This window comes from Eublepharis macularius, chromosome 7 (assembly GCF_028583425.1).
Source record: "Eublepharis macularius isolate TG4126 chromosome 7, MPM_Emac_v1.0, whole genome shotgun sequence".
Classification (NCBI taxonomy): domain Eukaryota; kingdom Metazoa; phylum Chordata; class Lepidosauria; order Squamata; family Eublepharidae; genus Eublepharis; species Eublepharis macularius.
Genome location: NC_072796.1, coordinates 129,477,644 through 129,494,734, shown reverse-complemented (window position 1 = coordinate 129,494,734; position 17,091 = coordinate 129,477,644). Strand labels below are relative to the sequence as shown.

At 45.3% G+C, this 17,091-nt stretch overlaps 1 protein-coding gene across 1 annotated transcript in view; it reads left to right on the top strand.

The window, feature by feature from the left end:
• Positions 1–1,703: 1,703 nt before the first annotated feature.
• The window catches only part of ADCY8 (adenylate cyclase 8), a 177,104-nt gene continuing 161,716 nt past the window's right edge, over positions 1,704–17,091 (top strand). Inside the window, exon 1 of the mRNA XM_054985744.1 lies at positions 1,704–2,736. Coding sequence (XP_054841719.1) covers positions 1,858–2,736 — 879 coding nt within the window. The 5' untranslated portion in view covers positions 1,704–1,857. The remainder of the gene's footprint in view (positions 2,737–17,091) is intronic.

Below are 17,091 nucleotides of genomic sequence, written 5' to 3'. Positions count from 1 at the left end.
ACGTCACTGGGCCATCAGCTGACCGAGCCGGGCTCTGCCTTTCCCAGTAGAAGCGGCGGCGGCAAGAGAGAGACGCGCCAGCCGGTCCTGCGCTCGGGCTCAGCCGCGCTCTTGGGGAGGCGTCAGGGACTCCCTTCTGCCGCCGGCCAGGCGATGCGCGCTCACTAGCCCGGCTCCTCTGCCGATGGCGGGGCGGCGTGGAGCAGGAGGGGCTCCGGGGGCAGCCTGCGATCTTGGCGGAGCGGGGTCCCTTTCCAGCTGCCCCCCATCCCGGGACCACGGCGCCGAAGGGCGCGCTCCCCCTCCTATCCCGGACCGGCTCATCTAAAGCTCGCCCCCGGGGCCGATTGAAAGCAAGCACCGCCGGCCGGATCGCCTCCCCGGGGCGGGGGGTGCCGCTCGTCCTTTAAAGTGGCGTAGATCCACCCGAGAAGGATCGCCTCCCGAGGAGATCCCTCGGCGCTTCCCGATGTCCGGCCACGGATCCCGCCTCCGGCTCCTCTCCTGCGCCCGGGAGACCTGAGCCTCTCGCCTCTGCCTGCCCCGCTCCTCGCCTTCCCCGCCCGCCATGTATCGCTGCAAGTCCCCGTTCTCGAGGAAGAAAAGGAAAACTCTCCGCTTCCTGCCCGGCTGCGGGAGTTGCTCGGCATCCCGAGGGTCGCTGCTCTCCGTGCGCGCTCGCAACGAGGCGGCCGGCCAGCGCCAGCCGGAGCCGCGGCGAGCTTCGCTGACCGTGTCAATTTCACGCCTGGCTTGCCGCTCGGACCACCGACGGGCTTGTCAGTTTCAGGCGCGATAAGACCAGCCGCCTTGTCAGTTTCGGGGATGATAAAAAAGAACCGCTGAACGCCCCAACCGTTCGAGGGAGTTTCTTTTGCGCTGCCTTTATTTCGGTTTTTTTTTTAATCCTTTCTCTCCCCCCGCCCCTTCTTCGTTGCACGGATGGCTGCTCCTTGATAGGAGACTTCTTCGAGGATTATCTAGCAAGACGGAAATTTCCGCCAGCTCCCCAGCAGCCGACTCCGCACAGATACAGGGACCTGTTTGCAAACAGCAAATCTTTTTTCCCAAAGCTCCGGGCTCTTGTCTCCCTCTCTGTCTCCCGTTTCCCTCCCCTGTCCTGGAGGCTACGAAGTTGCATGCTCTTGTCGTAACTATAACCTTCGCGAACGTAGATGTCTGTCGGTTATATAAGACTGCCCTGCGCTCCCCTCCAATGGACTACAGCTCAGTGGGAGACCACATGCGTTGCCCGAGAAGTCGGTCCCTGTTGGATTCTCCGTTTGCAAGCATCTCCGAGAGCAAAGCTGGGGGAAAGAGACCTGCCCGGAGAGATTTGGCGAGCCTCTACCAGTCTGCGTAGTCAATACTAAGCCGGGTGGACCAATGCTCTGGTTTGATATGAAGCAGTTTCCTGTGTCTGACTCCAGATCGTACCTGCTGAATGTAGGATGGATGCTACCAGGTTGTCCACGGTTGGGAGGGCAGGTTCTCTGCCTCTGAGCAGTACATTTTGCTTGCCTCCAATGCGCCTTTCCTTCTTGTCTTTGGACTCCAGGGTGCCAAGCAGGGACCGATGAGCACGTGTAGCTTTGATTTCACTTAACTGGGCTGTCCATCAACGGGTCCCTCCTGTTTTCCCCTGCAGTGATACCTGGGGCCAGGTAGGGATGCCATTCTCAAAGCCGGCTACCCAGCCTAAGGGATATACAGTGCCAAAGAAGGCATGGGGAGACACCTTGCTTCTGCAATAACTGACTGACCCTTGAGTCCCCCCACCCATACCGAGGGGATAGGGGGGGTCAGCAGCTGCCTTTCGATGTGATACGCCTCCCTTCCCCCGCCCCGATCCGCGCAATGGAGCTTTCCGAGGTGCGCTGCCTGAGTGACAGTGACGAATTGTACACCATCAACCAGACGCCCCCTAGTGGCGGGGCCCGTTCCCAACGCCTGTTGTGGCAGACGGCCGTGCGCCACATCACGGAGCAGCGCTTCATCCAGGAGCACGTTGGCGGCAAAGGGCTGAGTTCGGAGGAGGCCTGCTGCCCCAACCACTCTCACCACCCTCGGCGCCAGTCCGGGGGCAAAAGTCTCAGTGGCCACAACAACGGAGGCACCAAAGTCTTCCCGGAGCGCACCAGCAGCAGCGGGGACTTGGGCTTCTTGCACCTCGACTGCGCTCCCAGCAACTCGGACTTCTTCCTCAACTGGGGCTACACTTACCGGGGCGTGATCTTCCCAACCTTGCGCAATTCCTTCAAGTCTCGGGACCTGGAGCGCCTCTATCAGCGCTACTTCCTGGGCCAGAGGCGCAAGTCAGAGGTGGTGGTGAACATCCTGGACATATTGACCAAGCTGACCCTCCTGTTGCTCCACCTCACCTTGGCCTCGGCTCCCATGGACCCCATCAAAGGCATCCTGCTGGGCTTCTTCACGGGCATCGAGGTGGTCATCTGTGCCTTAGTAGTAGTCAGGAAGGACACAACCTCTTACACCTATCTGCAGTACAGTGGGGTAGTCACGTGGGTGGCTATGGCCACCCAGATCCTGGCCGCTGGCTTGGGTTGTGGCCTTCTCGGCGATGGCATTGGCTACGTGCTTTTCACCCTCTTTGCCACCTACAGCATGCTGCCTCTGCCCCTCACCTGGGCCATCTTGGCCGGGTTGGTCACCTCCCTCCTACAACTCGTCATGCAGATAGTCATCCCTCGGCTGGCTGTGATCTCCATCAACCAGGTATTTTCCATGGGTTAATTCTACTTTCTGTGTTGGGTTACCTTGAGTTCGTAACTGGTTGGAGCTTCTTCTGTCTTGGGTCACTTTGAGTTGGGCACATGTTGGGCACTTCTTCATAGAGGTTTACCAAAGCTGTTGTACATTGTTGTTTAAGTGAGATAAACCTATCTCACAATAATGAAGGCACTGGGTTGCGACAATAGTTTTTCGTGCAAGAGGTCCAGTTATTTCACAGAAGTGCTCCATCTGTGGAATTGCACCTTCTGAAGAAAGATCCCTCTTGTCACTTATTTAGTGGCTTATGTGCAAACCAGGGTTTTGTACAGTCAACGAGAAAACCTAGTAATGTGGCCAAAACAACACCTATCCACTCAGGGAAATAGAATTAAAATGTATAACACCCAAGGGGGATAAGGAAATGAAAATCCAACACTGACCAAAGCAAATCAATGGGGTCAGTCAAATGCCTGGGTAAATGTGAAAAGATTCAGCATCTGAAGCCACTGGTTGGCCAGGAAGATAGTTGAGGGCACTCTACAGGTGCCACCACAGAGAAGGCCTTCTCTGCAAGGTGCTGCTCACCTGCCTTCTAGAAGTGGAGGGACACAGAGAAAGGCTATGGCCAAAGCTGACAGCCAGGCACTTACGGAGGTAGGTAGTGCTTTTAGTCTCCTGGTTGCAGACCACTTACAGTGGAATCCAAAGCAGAGTGACTCCAGTCTACGCCTATTGAAATCAATGGGCTTAGACTGGAGTAATTCTGCTTAGGATCTCACAGTTAGGACTTGAAAGGGAACTGCTAGCACTTTGAGCTGTACTCCAAAAGCAGCCAGCGTGAGCTGGAAACAACAAGAACAGTTGTCTTTGATGAGCAGCCAACCGGGTCATAGAAAGGACAGCTCTCCAAGAAAGCCAGTCTAGTTGACAAGCAGGGTTCAGATGGGATGAGAGGACCAATCAGTCGTGTTTTGGTGCTCACCTGTCACCTTTATATCCCTGCCTTCTTCCAAGTTGCTCAGGACAGCAGACACCAAGTTATAAGAACATCAGAAGAGCCCTGCTGGGTCAGACCGTCTAGTCCAGCATCCCGTCAGACTCACACAGTGGCCAACCAATTACTAGGGAGGGTCAACAACAGGGTATGGAAGGCAACAGCTTTTCCCAGGGTTGCTTCCTGGCACGGGTATTCCAGGTTTTTTTGCCTCTGAATACGGAGGTTTCCTTTAATCACTGTGGCTAGTAGCTACAGTGTAGTATCTTCCATAGTAGTATCTTCCATAATCCCATTTTAAAGCCATCTATGCTTGGGGCCATCATGGCATCCTTTGGCAGTGAATTCCACATTTTATTCATTTTGTTGGATATTGAAATGTAAACTTCACTGCCAGTTATCCCATGTTGTTCTCACAACAACCCTTTGTTTGCTTTTAAAAGCTTGATTTATATCCCCAGTGGGGCCCCAATGCAGCTTCCATTACTCTCCTGTCTGCCATGTTATCCTCACAACAACCCTGTAAAGTAGGTTAGGCTGAGAATGGACCAAGGTCTCCCAGGAAGCTTGCATGGCAGAGTGGGGGATTCGAACCTGGGTCTTTGAGATCTGGCATGCTAACCACTAAACTGCGCTGGCTCTCAAGCCCATGAGGAAGGTTAGGATGAGAAATAGCAACTGGCCCAGAAACAACCTGTGAACTTCATGGATGAGCAAGGATTTGAACCCGGGGCTTCCAGCACCAAGTCTACCACTTTCTCTGCTGAATGTCAGTGAATACATCAAGAACCTCATGCACATTACACAGGCTCATCTTTTCCTTCCAGTAGAAAAGAGCAAGAGTCCAGTAGCACCTATAAGATTAACAAAATTTGTGGTAGGATATGAGCTTTTGTGAGTCTTATAGGTGCTACAGGACTCTTGCTCTTTTCTACTGCTACAGAGAGACTACCACGGCTCTCCATCTTGATCTATTTCCTTCCAGTGTCAAGGGTGATCCCCAACAGTATCAAGGTTAAAGATTTAAATTGGAAACAGATGCTAGAAGGAGGAGGAAGATTGTTTTGATGAACACGAACATTTCCGGAATCACCCCACTAAGTACAAGTGGTAATGCCATGAAATATCTGCTTTCGGTTCTTAGTGCTGGCTTTCTCTTTGAGCTTGTTGATGCTTCATCACATAGGAGAAGTGCTATAAAGGGGCAAGATTCAAGTCCAGCAGCAACTTAGAGACCAAAAATAAATAAATTCCCAAGGTCTAAACTTTCAAGAGCCAAGGTCCATTGAAGGAGCTTCTACTTTGGAAATCTCATTGGTCTTTAAGGTGCTCTGTGTGTGCATAAAGTGCTGTCAAGCCATAACTGACTTACAGTGACCCCTGCTGGGGCTTTCAAGGCAGATGAGAAGCAGAAGTGGTTTTCCATTGCCTTCCTCCATGGAGTCTTCCTTGGTGATTACCCATCCAAGTACTGACCCTGCTTAGCTTCCAAGATCTGACAAGATCTGGTTGTACCATGCTGTCTTTCCTCCCTTTTAAGGTGCTATTGGACTCGAATCTTGCTCTTCTACTGCAGACCAACACATCTACTCCTCTGAAACTGCTTTAATTGGGTACATTATCTTGGATTTGTTTCCTATTTGTTGCTTGCCTCTTGTCGAACAGCATCCCGAGAATGCCATTTTCTCTTCTAAGTGGGTGCAATTCAAATGCAGGCATATTTCTCAATCATGTCTGTGGCACCTTCTCAGGAGCTTTATCATCAACAGTTGACCTCTTCAAGTTAATGTTGTATTTTATGCAACTGTAAATGGGGATCAAAAGGTAATGGTTCCCGAGGCCGCTTGCAGAATCTGTGCTGAATTAAAATTTCAACCCGAGCGTCTGAAGGATAAGTCTGATAATCTACCTAGGTTGGATTTACAGCAGGCTTTGGGGCAGCTTTCCTGAACCAATGGTGGTTATCAATCAAATGTAGACTGTAGCTGAAGTTTGCTGCAGAGGGATCCTAAACAGAGTAAAAAACCCTCCATTGACTCCAATGGGCTTCAAAGGGCATAAATCTTCTTAAGAGTCTCAATTTTCTCTGTTTGCCATTCGAACATCTGTGGTTTTCCCCCTGCCCCAGGGAAGAACGTGAGTTTGTGAGTCGTAATCATTATATTCTTCCCCCTCAATTCAAAATATTTGGGGAGTTAAATGTCAGAAGCAGGGAAGAGAGATCATTGATTTACTTGCCGTATAGTTTGTAGATAGTCTAACGAAAGGAGCTTTGACTCTCAAAAAGTCATATGCTGGAAATCTAGTTGGTCTTTATGGTGTTACTGGACCCAAATCTTACTTTCCTTACTTGCCATGGCTATAGATGGGCTGTCTCACTTACTTGTGCTTTGGGGTTTCCAAAGTCTGAAAGATGTTCGGTACACTTTGATTTTATGTTTCTCAGACATGTTTTAGAGCAATTTTGAATGCACATGTTAATCCAAATAAACAGGCTTGATTCAGCAATAGGGAAATGTTACTGGTTTAAGACAGACCATGAAATACAGTTTTGTTTCCCCCATGCCAGCTCCAAAAACTTGGGAAGCCTTCCACTATAGATGCTAAATGATATTGTCTTTCTGATAGGACCTAATTTACTCGATGGGGAGGGTGAAATTGTGAACAAAGAGGTGTCCTTGATTCAGCTCTTTTTCTGCATAACTTTTCAACTGGCCCCAGCGAGAATCGGCAAGTGATGTTTTTCACAGCCTAGATATCAATCAGACTTGCGTGTTAATTCCTGCAGAGGCAAAAACGGTTAAAGGCACAGGGGCAGGGGTCACATGAAAAGTTGACAATCCCCGTTTGTCAGGCAGGCACCTTTGTGTGATTATCGCACACCCAGAATAGAAAGCTTGGCTTTGAAAGCACTTTTTTTAAAAAGTTGAAGAATTAATGGGCTTGTCGGTGATATGCGCTTGCAGCAGAATCAGTATTTATTTAAAAATGCAAGAACTCGGCAACTTCCAAAGCAAATCTGTAGTTAACATCACAAGTGACAACTATTTGAAACCACATGGCTAATTTCACCAGCAGGCCTGGAGAACATCGTCCTGCCTTTCTCATTATCTGGAAATCTGGAAATAATCTGGAAATAATAATTATTATCTGGAAATAATTTCAGGTAGATAGTCATGTTTGTTCGTAATAGAAGAGCAAGATCTGGACCCAGTAGCACCTTAAAGACCAACTCGATTTCCCGGGTATGAGCTTCTGGGAGTCAGAAGTTTCTTCTCTGACTCTCGAAAGCTCATATCCTGGAAATTTAGTTGGTCTTTTAAGATGCTACCAGACCTGAATCTTGCTCTGTCTGGCAATAGGCAGCTGATATATTTCCAGACATGGAGGGGAATATCATTACCTGGTAAATAACATCCCATTGAGCTTTTATTAAAAGGGCATGACATTTTTTTTCTCTAGGCAGCTGGCATCCCTACACATGGCTAGTAATATCCCACCACTTAGACTGGCTAGAAACACACTTAAACAACAAAAATATACACACACGTAAATATTTTGATTGGATTGATTGATGTATTTACCTTTGCTTATCACTCATCTTTCTCACCGAGACTCAAAGTGGATTACCAAATTAGAAACAATGTGATAAAAACCAGTAAATACATACTATAAACAGTGCAATAAAACTGGATTACATGATTAGAGAACAAGGTAAATAAAAGCAGTATCATACATCCCATAAACCATGCAGTACTGGGGGGAGACTTATTTAATTAATTCATTGCATTCTGCCTCTCTCAGAAGAGGCTCAAAGTAGTTTATAAACCAGCATGTTTAGAGGCATAACAAATAAAAGTAACAGTATTAAACCCTTCATGGGGACGTATAAGCAAGATACGATTAGTCCTTCCTAGCCTATACCATTCAGCATCTTTCAGCGATCCCCCATTAAAAAAAAATCCTTCCCATTAATTTGAAAATTAGCATACCCAAAGGAAGGCACCTGTACTAGTCTTTCCCCTCGTATGCTGGTTTTCTCTGGATTTCCCCCCCTATTGGGAGACCATTTCTTAAAACAGGCAATCCCCAGTTATTTTTCAATTCTCAGAAAAGCTGTATAAAGATTCCATTGCATGTACAGATGGGATTTAAGGCATCAACAGAATAGACCAGCCCTGAAATTTATTATCTCTCTCTCTCTCTCTTTTTTAAAAAAATATTTTTATTAGTTTCCATTGGGGATAGGGGAAGGAGGGGAACAAATTTCAAAAGTATCATACATTCTGCTTGAAACATCACTCTATCTACATTTTCCATTGCTCATTATTTAACTGGTGGTCCCTGGCCCGAAGGACATCCATCTGGCCTCAACCAGGGCCAGGGCTTTTTCTGCCCTGGCCCCGGCCTGGTGGAACGCTCTCCCGCTGGAGATCCGGGACCTGTTACAGTTCCACAGGGCCTGTAAAACAGAGATGTTCCACCGGGCCTTCGGCTGAGTGCCAGCGGGTGTCCTCCTCCTTCCATCTAAGACCGCCACTTCTTCTGGGGCTGCCCTTGGCCATCTGCTATGCCCGTATATGGACCCCCAATATTTGTCTAAATAGCCTGCTCCTGGACTATTTTAATGATTTTCTAAAAAATTAGTATTGATTTTATGTTTTTGTGATTTTAATGTATTTTTTAATGTTGTTAGCCGCCCTGAACCCATCTGTGGGGAGGGCAGGGTATAAATCGAATAAAATAAATGAATAAATAACTGTGATTATTTATCAATTAAAAGTTACAATATTGCCATCATATAATTACAACATTCGGGTCCTTATATTTATTTCTCCTCCAGTTGTCGAATGGGGTCCATGGTGCAGCAAAGTCTTCTTCCATTTGTCCTTTCGTTAGTAAAGTCAAGTTCTCCAGTTCCGCATTTTCCATTATTTTTGCTATTAGCTCCTCCTGCTGGGGTATTACTGGTCTTTTCCAATAAAACACTAGTAGAATTCTTGCATCTGTCACTGCATGTATAATAAAATATTTCTGATCTTTAGCCAAGTCTTCTGGTGCACAATTTAACAAGAATATTTCAGGTTTCAATGGTACTGAAACCTGCAAGATTGTTCGTAAGAGACTATGAACCATATGCAGTGACAGAAGAGGGTTTTTCTGAGCAGCTGCAGACTAAACAATCATCTTTAAATAACCACACCCAACCTATACATACCTGGAACTGGGAGGCACAGTTTCCATCAGCAATAAGAATGATGCCACCGTCACAAGAGCGGTCCTTTTAGTCCAATATCCGGTTTACCACCGTGGCCCACGCTGTGCCTTGAATCCTGATAAGCAGGGACAAAAAAGCAAATGCTGCCCTCTCTTATGCCCCCCCTCCGAAACTAGCACTAAATATGAAGGTTCCATTTACCCACCATACTTAATAACAACAACAACATTCGATTTATATACTGCTCTTCAGGATAACATAACACCCACTCATTGTGGATTACAAAGTGTGTTATATTCTCCCCACAACAATCACCCTGTGAGGTGGGTGCGGCTGAGAGAGCTCTGGAAGAGCTGTGACTGACCCACCCAGCTGGCTTCTAGCAGAGGAGTGGGAAATCAAACCTGGCTCTCCAGATTAGAGTCCTGCCGCTCCTAACCACTACACCAGACTGGCTTTATGATGATAAAGATGCCTGCTTTTCATAGCCCATCAAAAGCCCTGGAAAACAGACTAATCTTGCAGCACCTGCTGAAGATCTCCAAAACAGGGGCACCCTCCACCTTTTCAGGAAGCCCATTTCATAGTGTGGGAGCCGTGATGGAGAAGGCCCCGGACTCTGGTCATGGAGAAGGCCCCATGCCAGGCATTATCATTCTGAGTATGAGAATAACCAACAGGTGGCAGCCTGAAGACCATAACAGGCACACAGGAACACATGGAAGGTGATAGTGCTTTGGTTCCTTCCAAGCTAGGAAGGGCTTTAACAGCCATAACCAGCACCTTGAGCTGAACTTGGGAACAAGCTAGTAGGCAATGTAGTAGTTTCAAAATGGGCCAAACAGGCTAGTCTCTGCCCATGGGTAGGCCACCACATTATAGACCAACTAAAGTTTCTAGATTGTCTCCAAGGGCAGCCCGATGTAGAGCATGTTACAGTAATCCAACACTTCCATTTACCTGTGCATTGTGTGAAGAAGTGTTGATTCCGCACACGTTGGATAATGCACTTCCAATCCTCTTTATAGATCATTTAGAACTGATTTTTTTACGTGCGGAACAAAAAATCCACCTCGAACTATTGATAAAATTGCATTGAAAGTGCCTTATCCAACATGTGCAGAATCAGTCCTAGATTCCCAGGTTATAGTTCCCAGAAAGGTCTGTGATCCTAAGACTTTCACTTTTGAAACTGGATTTGGAATTTCTTTCTTGAGCTGTTGGGTAAGTGAGTCTTCACAAAGCTCCGTATGAACCAAGGAATTTGCTCTTTTATTTTCCTCCCAAGACACAGCAGTTTAGAATCACCTCTCTGTACTTTGGTAAATTGCTCTCTTTTTATATACCCTGTGCTGTGATTCAATTCCACCGGTCCTTCTGGGCAGATTTTCATGCAAGCATGAAGGGCAGAGATGAAAGGACAACAAACCTAGAATAAAGGAAAGCATCAAAACACAGCTGCTTTCTTGTCATGCCATTCTGTACATAAGGTTGCCAACAGGCCTGGAGAAAAATAGCTTGCCCCTTTGATAGAAGCTTAATGTGTCGAAATGAGCAGGTGAAGATTTCATGGCATGGAGATAAATAACATCATCCAGTAAATATTATCCCATTAAATGTCTCTTAAAGGGACAGGACTCTTTCTCTCCCTCCAGGCAATTTTGCAAAAGTGAGTGATTTCGCACACGTTGGATAATGCACTTTCAATCCACTTTATAGATCATTTGGAACGGATTTTTTCTTGTGCGGAACAAAAAATCCATCTCAAACAATTGATAAAGTGCATTGAAAGTGCATTATCCAACGTATGCGGAATCAGCCCTTATCTGTATCCCATTCTTGAGCTTTAGATCTTGTTGCTGCATGCCAGTATACACTGTCCAGTACCCACTGAGTCAATACACAATCCGGAAGGTTTCATTTAACCTGGGCTGCGTGGTCAGGAAATCCATCTTTGTCCCATCTGTTTCCTTGGGGAATACAGAATGGGCTCACTGGGTCCAGACAATAGAAGTACACTACCAAAAAACTCAGTGAAAGGTGAATAAATCAAAGGTCAATAACCATGTCATATAAAATTTACTGAGTAATCAAAATGCAAAACGACATTGTTCGCTGATTACTGCTTGGGTCATGTAATGGGAATGTATTACGTGGTGAAATATCCTGTTAGACCATTTGCCTGATGAAGTGACCAACGAAACAGGTACTGGAAAATCTTCTGGCTGAAACCCGTAGCAGAGGGGGATACCCAGTTATTTCCTGGCTGTGGAGGAACTCTGCCATTTATTCATTCACTTGCTTGTTTATTGTGTCTCCTGGAATTTATTATCACCACTTGGACATTGTGCAGTAGTGTGTTACTGACCCTGCCATTGTGCAAATAATGTGTTTATTGACCCTGCCATTGTGCATATGATAAACTTGTTTATCCTCGTTTCTTCAGTTTGAAGTTTGGAATAATCACGTTGTTAACTTTACATTGTACCCTTATTGACACTTTTTGCATTTTGATTACTCAGTAAATTTTATATGACATGTTTATTGACCTTTGATTTATTCACCTTTCACTGGGTTTTTTGGTAGTATACTTCTACCATCTGTTTTCTTGGCAAACTTCCCATTTGTATCCTTGACCTATGTCACATTTTTACACCAGTTTATACAATGCTTAGGTTATGGCACAAAGATTGCATATTTATATACCTTTGGTGCCAAAACAGGCATCAATTTTAACAGCAAATTTTCCCACCAAAGTTGGTTAGGAAAAGAGTTGACAGTGCTGTGTAGTGGTTAGAGAGACCCAAGTTTGAATCAGTAATCTGCTATGAGGCTTGCTGCATGACCTTGGGTTTATTCATGTTTTCTCAGCATAACCTTCCTCCTGTTGTGGGGATAAATGGAGGAGTGGAAAATAAAACTCTTTAGGTCCTGCTTGGTGAGAAAAGCAGGATATATATATTGATAGATAAAACTGGTGTGTGTGAGAGAGAGAGAATGAATGAATGTTAAATGAATGCAGTTCAGTCCCAAGTGTAGCAAAACCTAAAAGAAACAGACTTCTGTTCTGAGTGTAGCCAAAATTCCAAAGCATCTCTAATCTTCTATCAAGCACATTTATTCTCTTTAATAAATCAGTCCAGGCCTGTTTTGAAGCACAGCTAGCATCCTGCCTTGGAAATATCAGCTGCTTGACTTCTTAAGAAGAGGCCACAGAAAAAGCAACACACCTGTGCAAGTTTACAGCCATTCTATTTGTGCGTGTTTTTCCTGGTTCCAGTACATCGTTTAGCAAGCTCTTCACATGTGTCCATTTTGCAGTTATACTATTTTCTCACACTATTTCAATGCATTATCTGCAGCCCTCCAACTCATCTACAGCCCCCCCTTAATTTTAAAAGGCACATTGTTAAAAGAAAAAAAATCCATTTCAATTGAGACTTACTATTTAGATGTCTCTGCCTTTGAACTTGCTTCCCTTTCTGTCTACTGAAATTGGCAAAAGCACAGTTCCATTTTTTTTTTCAATCTGAGCAAGTTGGTGCTGTAATGCATAACACCAAGATATACTGTCTAATGGCAGAAATAGTGTAATGCTCTAGGAGGACCAATATTGATTTTCTTAATAAAGCGATTCCTGCAACAAGCGGTTCAGAGGTTGCCAGACAAAAAAGCCGTAACCGAAACTGCAGTGGTCTGGATCTGTAGAATAAGGGACTAATGTGCAAAGCTGTTCTCCTCAAACTGTGGCAATGGCCATGAAGATGCTGCTACCAGAAGTTCTCCTTGTGTCCAGTCAAAGGAATCAAGCAAGGTAAGCTCAGCTAGTGTCAAAGTTGGCAGCATCCCATAGCAAGACGGTATGTAAGGAGTAGATGGCGAGTCCACTTACAGCTCATAAACTCATGAAGCTGAATACTGAATCAGGCCATCAGTCCAGTAAGGTCAGTGTTGTCTGCTCAGACTGGCAGCAGCTCTCCAGGGTGTCTCAGACAGAGATCTTTCACACCATCTGCTTCCTAATCCTTCTACCTGGAGATGCTGGGGATTGACTCTGAGACATTCTGCATGTCAAGCAGATGTTCTTTTGCCAAGTGTTGGCCCTTCAGCTATGTGCTATGGGCATTCCACCAGTGGAAAAGAAAAGGAGGGTTGAAACTGACTTCCATTTTTATTTTCATGTCCTTGTCAACTTACAACTAGGGTTGCGAATGGCCAGGAAGAAATGTCATGCCCCTTCAATGGAGGCTTCATGTGTGGAAATTAGACAGGCGAAGCTTTTCTTAGCATGGACATCAATAACATTACCTAGTAAATAGCATCACCGTTCATCTGTTAAAGGGACAGGGCCCTGACCTGGATAGGCCAGGAGAGCCTGATCTCATCAGATCTCAGAAGCTAAGTAGGGTTGGCCTTGGTTAGTATTTGGATGGGAGACCTCCAACGAAGACCAAAGTTGCAACGGCAAACCACCTCTTGTTAGTCCCTTGCCATGAAAATCCAACCAGGGGTTGCCATAAGTCAACTCTGACTTGAGGGCCAGATTTCATCCATTCAAAAGGACAGGACATTTCCCCCCAAACTTACCCAACTTACAACTCTTACCTTTGATATTTCAGGCTATTTTCTATTGCTGGTATGTCGTTTAAGAAGCAGTTTTTCCACATAATATATAACTAACTGATGGGATTCACTTCCAGAAAATGCAGGGATGGCCTAGACTTGGTTATGCAGGTGGTGGAAATATTGGAGTGGTAGAATGGACTATTACAGATCACCGTTGAGGGATTACATTTTTCGTTCTCAGTCTCCCCACAGCAAGAATTCCCTGTTAGTAGATACTGCATGCAAACAGCGAAAGCTGGAAACTTCTCTCTGATGTGTTATTTTTTATTTGCATGAAGTTTTTACAGGAGAGAGCAACAATAACCCATAATTTCCTTCCCTCCAATATGAAGTGGTAACAGCCCATTTTCCCACCCTTTTATTCTGCTGCATATATAGATCATACAAGATGTCTAGTCAAAGGGATAAAGACATTCACAGAAGGCAGGTCTGTTGACGGTGATGAATCACAGTAGCTAAACAGAACTTCCAGTTACCTATGAATATCAACTGCAAGGATAGACGACGTGAGTAAAGATGGGCATGAACAGCAACACAAACTTTAAAAAACCCACGAACAGCCCAATCTGCTGTTCGCGAACAAGCTGTTTGTGAGGCCCCATTCTAAACGAACTGGTCGTTCCAAGCCGTTAGTTGCTGTTCATCAAGCCAGACAATCTGGCACCTGCAATCAATTCCCTTGGCAACTTAGGCAGGGACTGCCTGAACTCTGTATGAACTCCTGCTGTTGCCCTGGAAACCCCAATCTAAGCCCAATTTAGCTTGATAGGCAGGTCTTCCTTTCAAGTGTGGAGCTCCAAATTTGTTACAAGGAAGCAAAGAGCAGGGGGGAGGGGGGCTCCCAGCTCTGGTTTTGCAGACAGTGAGGGAGAGACAGTTGCTGTTGGCATTTTGAGAGAGAGACAGGGAGAGTGCATTGGAGCTTGAATTTTCTTTGTGTGTGGTGGGATAGGGATATACCTCTTCAAGTTGCAGCACTGCTGCCAGGCTCTGGGCCAAGCTATTATTTATTACTGGTACCTTTCCTGCTGCCTGCTCAGGTAAGGTTTCTGGGAGTGGTGTGGTAGGGACCTACCCCTTCAGGTTCCTGGGCAGCTGCCAGGCTCTGAGGCCAAGCTATTATTTATTATTGGTACATTTCCTGCTGCCTGCTCAGGTAAGGTTTCTGGGAGTGGTGTGGTAGGGATCTTGATGGCTGGAGGAGAGCCTGCTGGCCCGCACAAACGACGAACAACGAACATGTTCATGAACAGGTCATGTTCGTCAATGTTCATTGTTTTTTGTTCATGGATGGCAACAAACAACGAACACCATGTTTGGTTTTTTTCCTGTTTGTGCCCATGTCTAAACATGAGCTTTTAGAAGCATCTCATTGGATGCCAAATTAGGTAGCCTTGATGTGATCCTATACAGCCCTTCTTATGTTCTTGTATTTGTGGATCCTTTCAGAATACTGCAGTCTTTTAGCACTCATTCACCCTTAATACAGGGTCACTGAATTCTTATTTTGGAGCTCTCTCTCTATGATTGCACTAACCATTCACTGCCTCTGGTTAGTTTGCTTGGCTGCTTTTCCTTGTTAGGCTGTCTCTGTTTCGGGAAGGAGATTGTGCTTGATATTCGGCTCGACACTTAGGACAGCGAGGCGCAATTATCGTCTGCTTTGCTGCAGAATCTTTGCTGCCTGAAAGTTGGCATTATCGAGAATATCGAATGACCTCCTGAAATAACTCTCAGTTCAATGCCATTGGCGTTGAAGTTCAGCTGCTGGAGAAAGCATCCCCTGAACAGGCCTAGAGAAAAAATGTCTGGTCTCTTTGAAGAAGCATAATGTGTGGAAATGGGTAGGTGAAGCTTTTTATGGCATGGAGGCAAATAATATCACCTGGTAAATAACAACCCATTAAACCTCTGCTAAAGGAACAGGACACTTTTTCTCCAGGCAATTGGCAACTCTGCCCTCATTAACGGCACAACCACATTTTATTTTTAAAGTGTTTTAGAAAATTAATAGAAAGGGTAGAGTTGCAGAAAAAGATGAATATATAAATTATATGATTTAAAATGACGTCCTTCCTTAGCCGTGTTAGTGTGTTACAGCAAAAATACTTGGTTATGTGAACAAAGAACATACAGCTTTTTTTAAGATCTGATTTTAGCTGCTAAGATGTAAACAGCAAAAAAAAAAAAAAGGAAATGTGCCAAAAATTTAGATATTAGTAAATAGATTAACAAACAATGGCAAATCTCTAAGCTTTTAAGGTTCAGTGAAGGGAAGAAAGGGAATAAACCATAATTTTTATTAATTTGGAAAACTTTTTTTATTTCTGGCAAGAAAAGTTGATCATAAATTTGAAGGAATTCAGAGCTACTTTATTTTGTTCTGAAGTTTTTGTATTTTTATCTTCCACCTCTATATTTATAAATATATGAAAATACAAATTTAAAACAAATAAAAATTTAAATATAAATTTAAAAGATAAGAGAAAGAAAAAGACAAAAATAAAAGAGGAGTCCAATGGCACTTTAAACATTAACAAAATTTATTCCAGTGTGAACAAATCATATCTGATTAAGTAAACTTATATCCATGAAAGATTATGCTGGATTACTGACCTGGGTAGTCCAGGCAAGCCTGAGCACACCAGATCTCAGAAGCTAAGCAGGATCAGCCTCGGTTAGTAATTGGATGGGAGACCTCCAATGAAGACCAGGGTTGCAGAGGCAGGCAATGGCAAACCACCTCTGTTAGTCTCTTGCCATGAAAATCCCACCAGGAGTAGCCATAAGTCAGCTATGACTTGACAGCACTCTCCACCACACACATGTTGCTAGTCTGTGAGGTGCCGCTAGACTGATTTTAAAGCGAGTCCCTTTTTTTCTGATTAGAGCAAAGGGTAATCCTACCTACACGTTACTTTTCCTTTTCCAAGTACTTTCCATAGGAAACTCTCCTGTAGAAAATGATCATATCCACTTGTTCTCCAAAATATTCCAGGTAGTTTCTTAGCTGCTAAGGTGCAGTGGGCACCCCGGGCACAATGCCGATTGCCACGGACACAGCATTCTTACATGATAATTCTCAAAAAGCCATAAGAAACTTTCCTGGGGGAGCATCACTGCAAACAAATCCAGAGGTCCATTCAAGACAGAACTTGTATTTTTGAGAAAGAGGAAGACACAGAGAGGCATTAAAAATGTGTAGCAAAATCAAAAGTGGAAGTAGGTTAGAGCAGGGCTTTTTTTCAGCTGGAACGCGGGGGAATGGAGTTCTGGAACCTCTTGAAAATGGTCACATGGCGGGTGGCCCCTCCCCCTGATCTCCAGACAGAGGGGAGTTTAGATTGCCCTCCGTGCTGCTCAGCGGTGCAGAGGGTAATCTAAACTCCCCTCTTTCTGGAGGTCAGGGGGTGGGGCCACCAGCCATGTGACCATTTTCTCCAAGGGCAACCCACTGAGTTCCACCACCTCTTTTCCCAGAAAAAAACCCTTGGGTAAGAGGGATGGGTGGTGGAAGGGC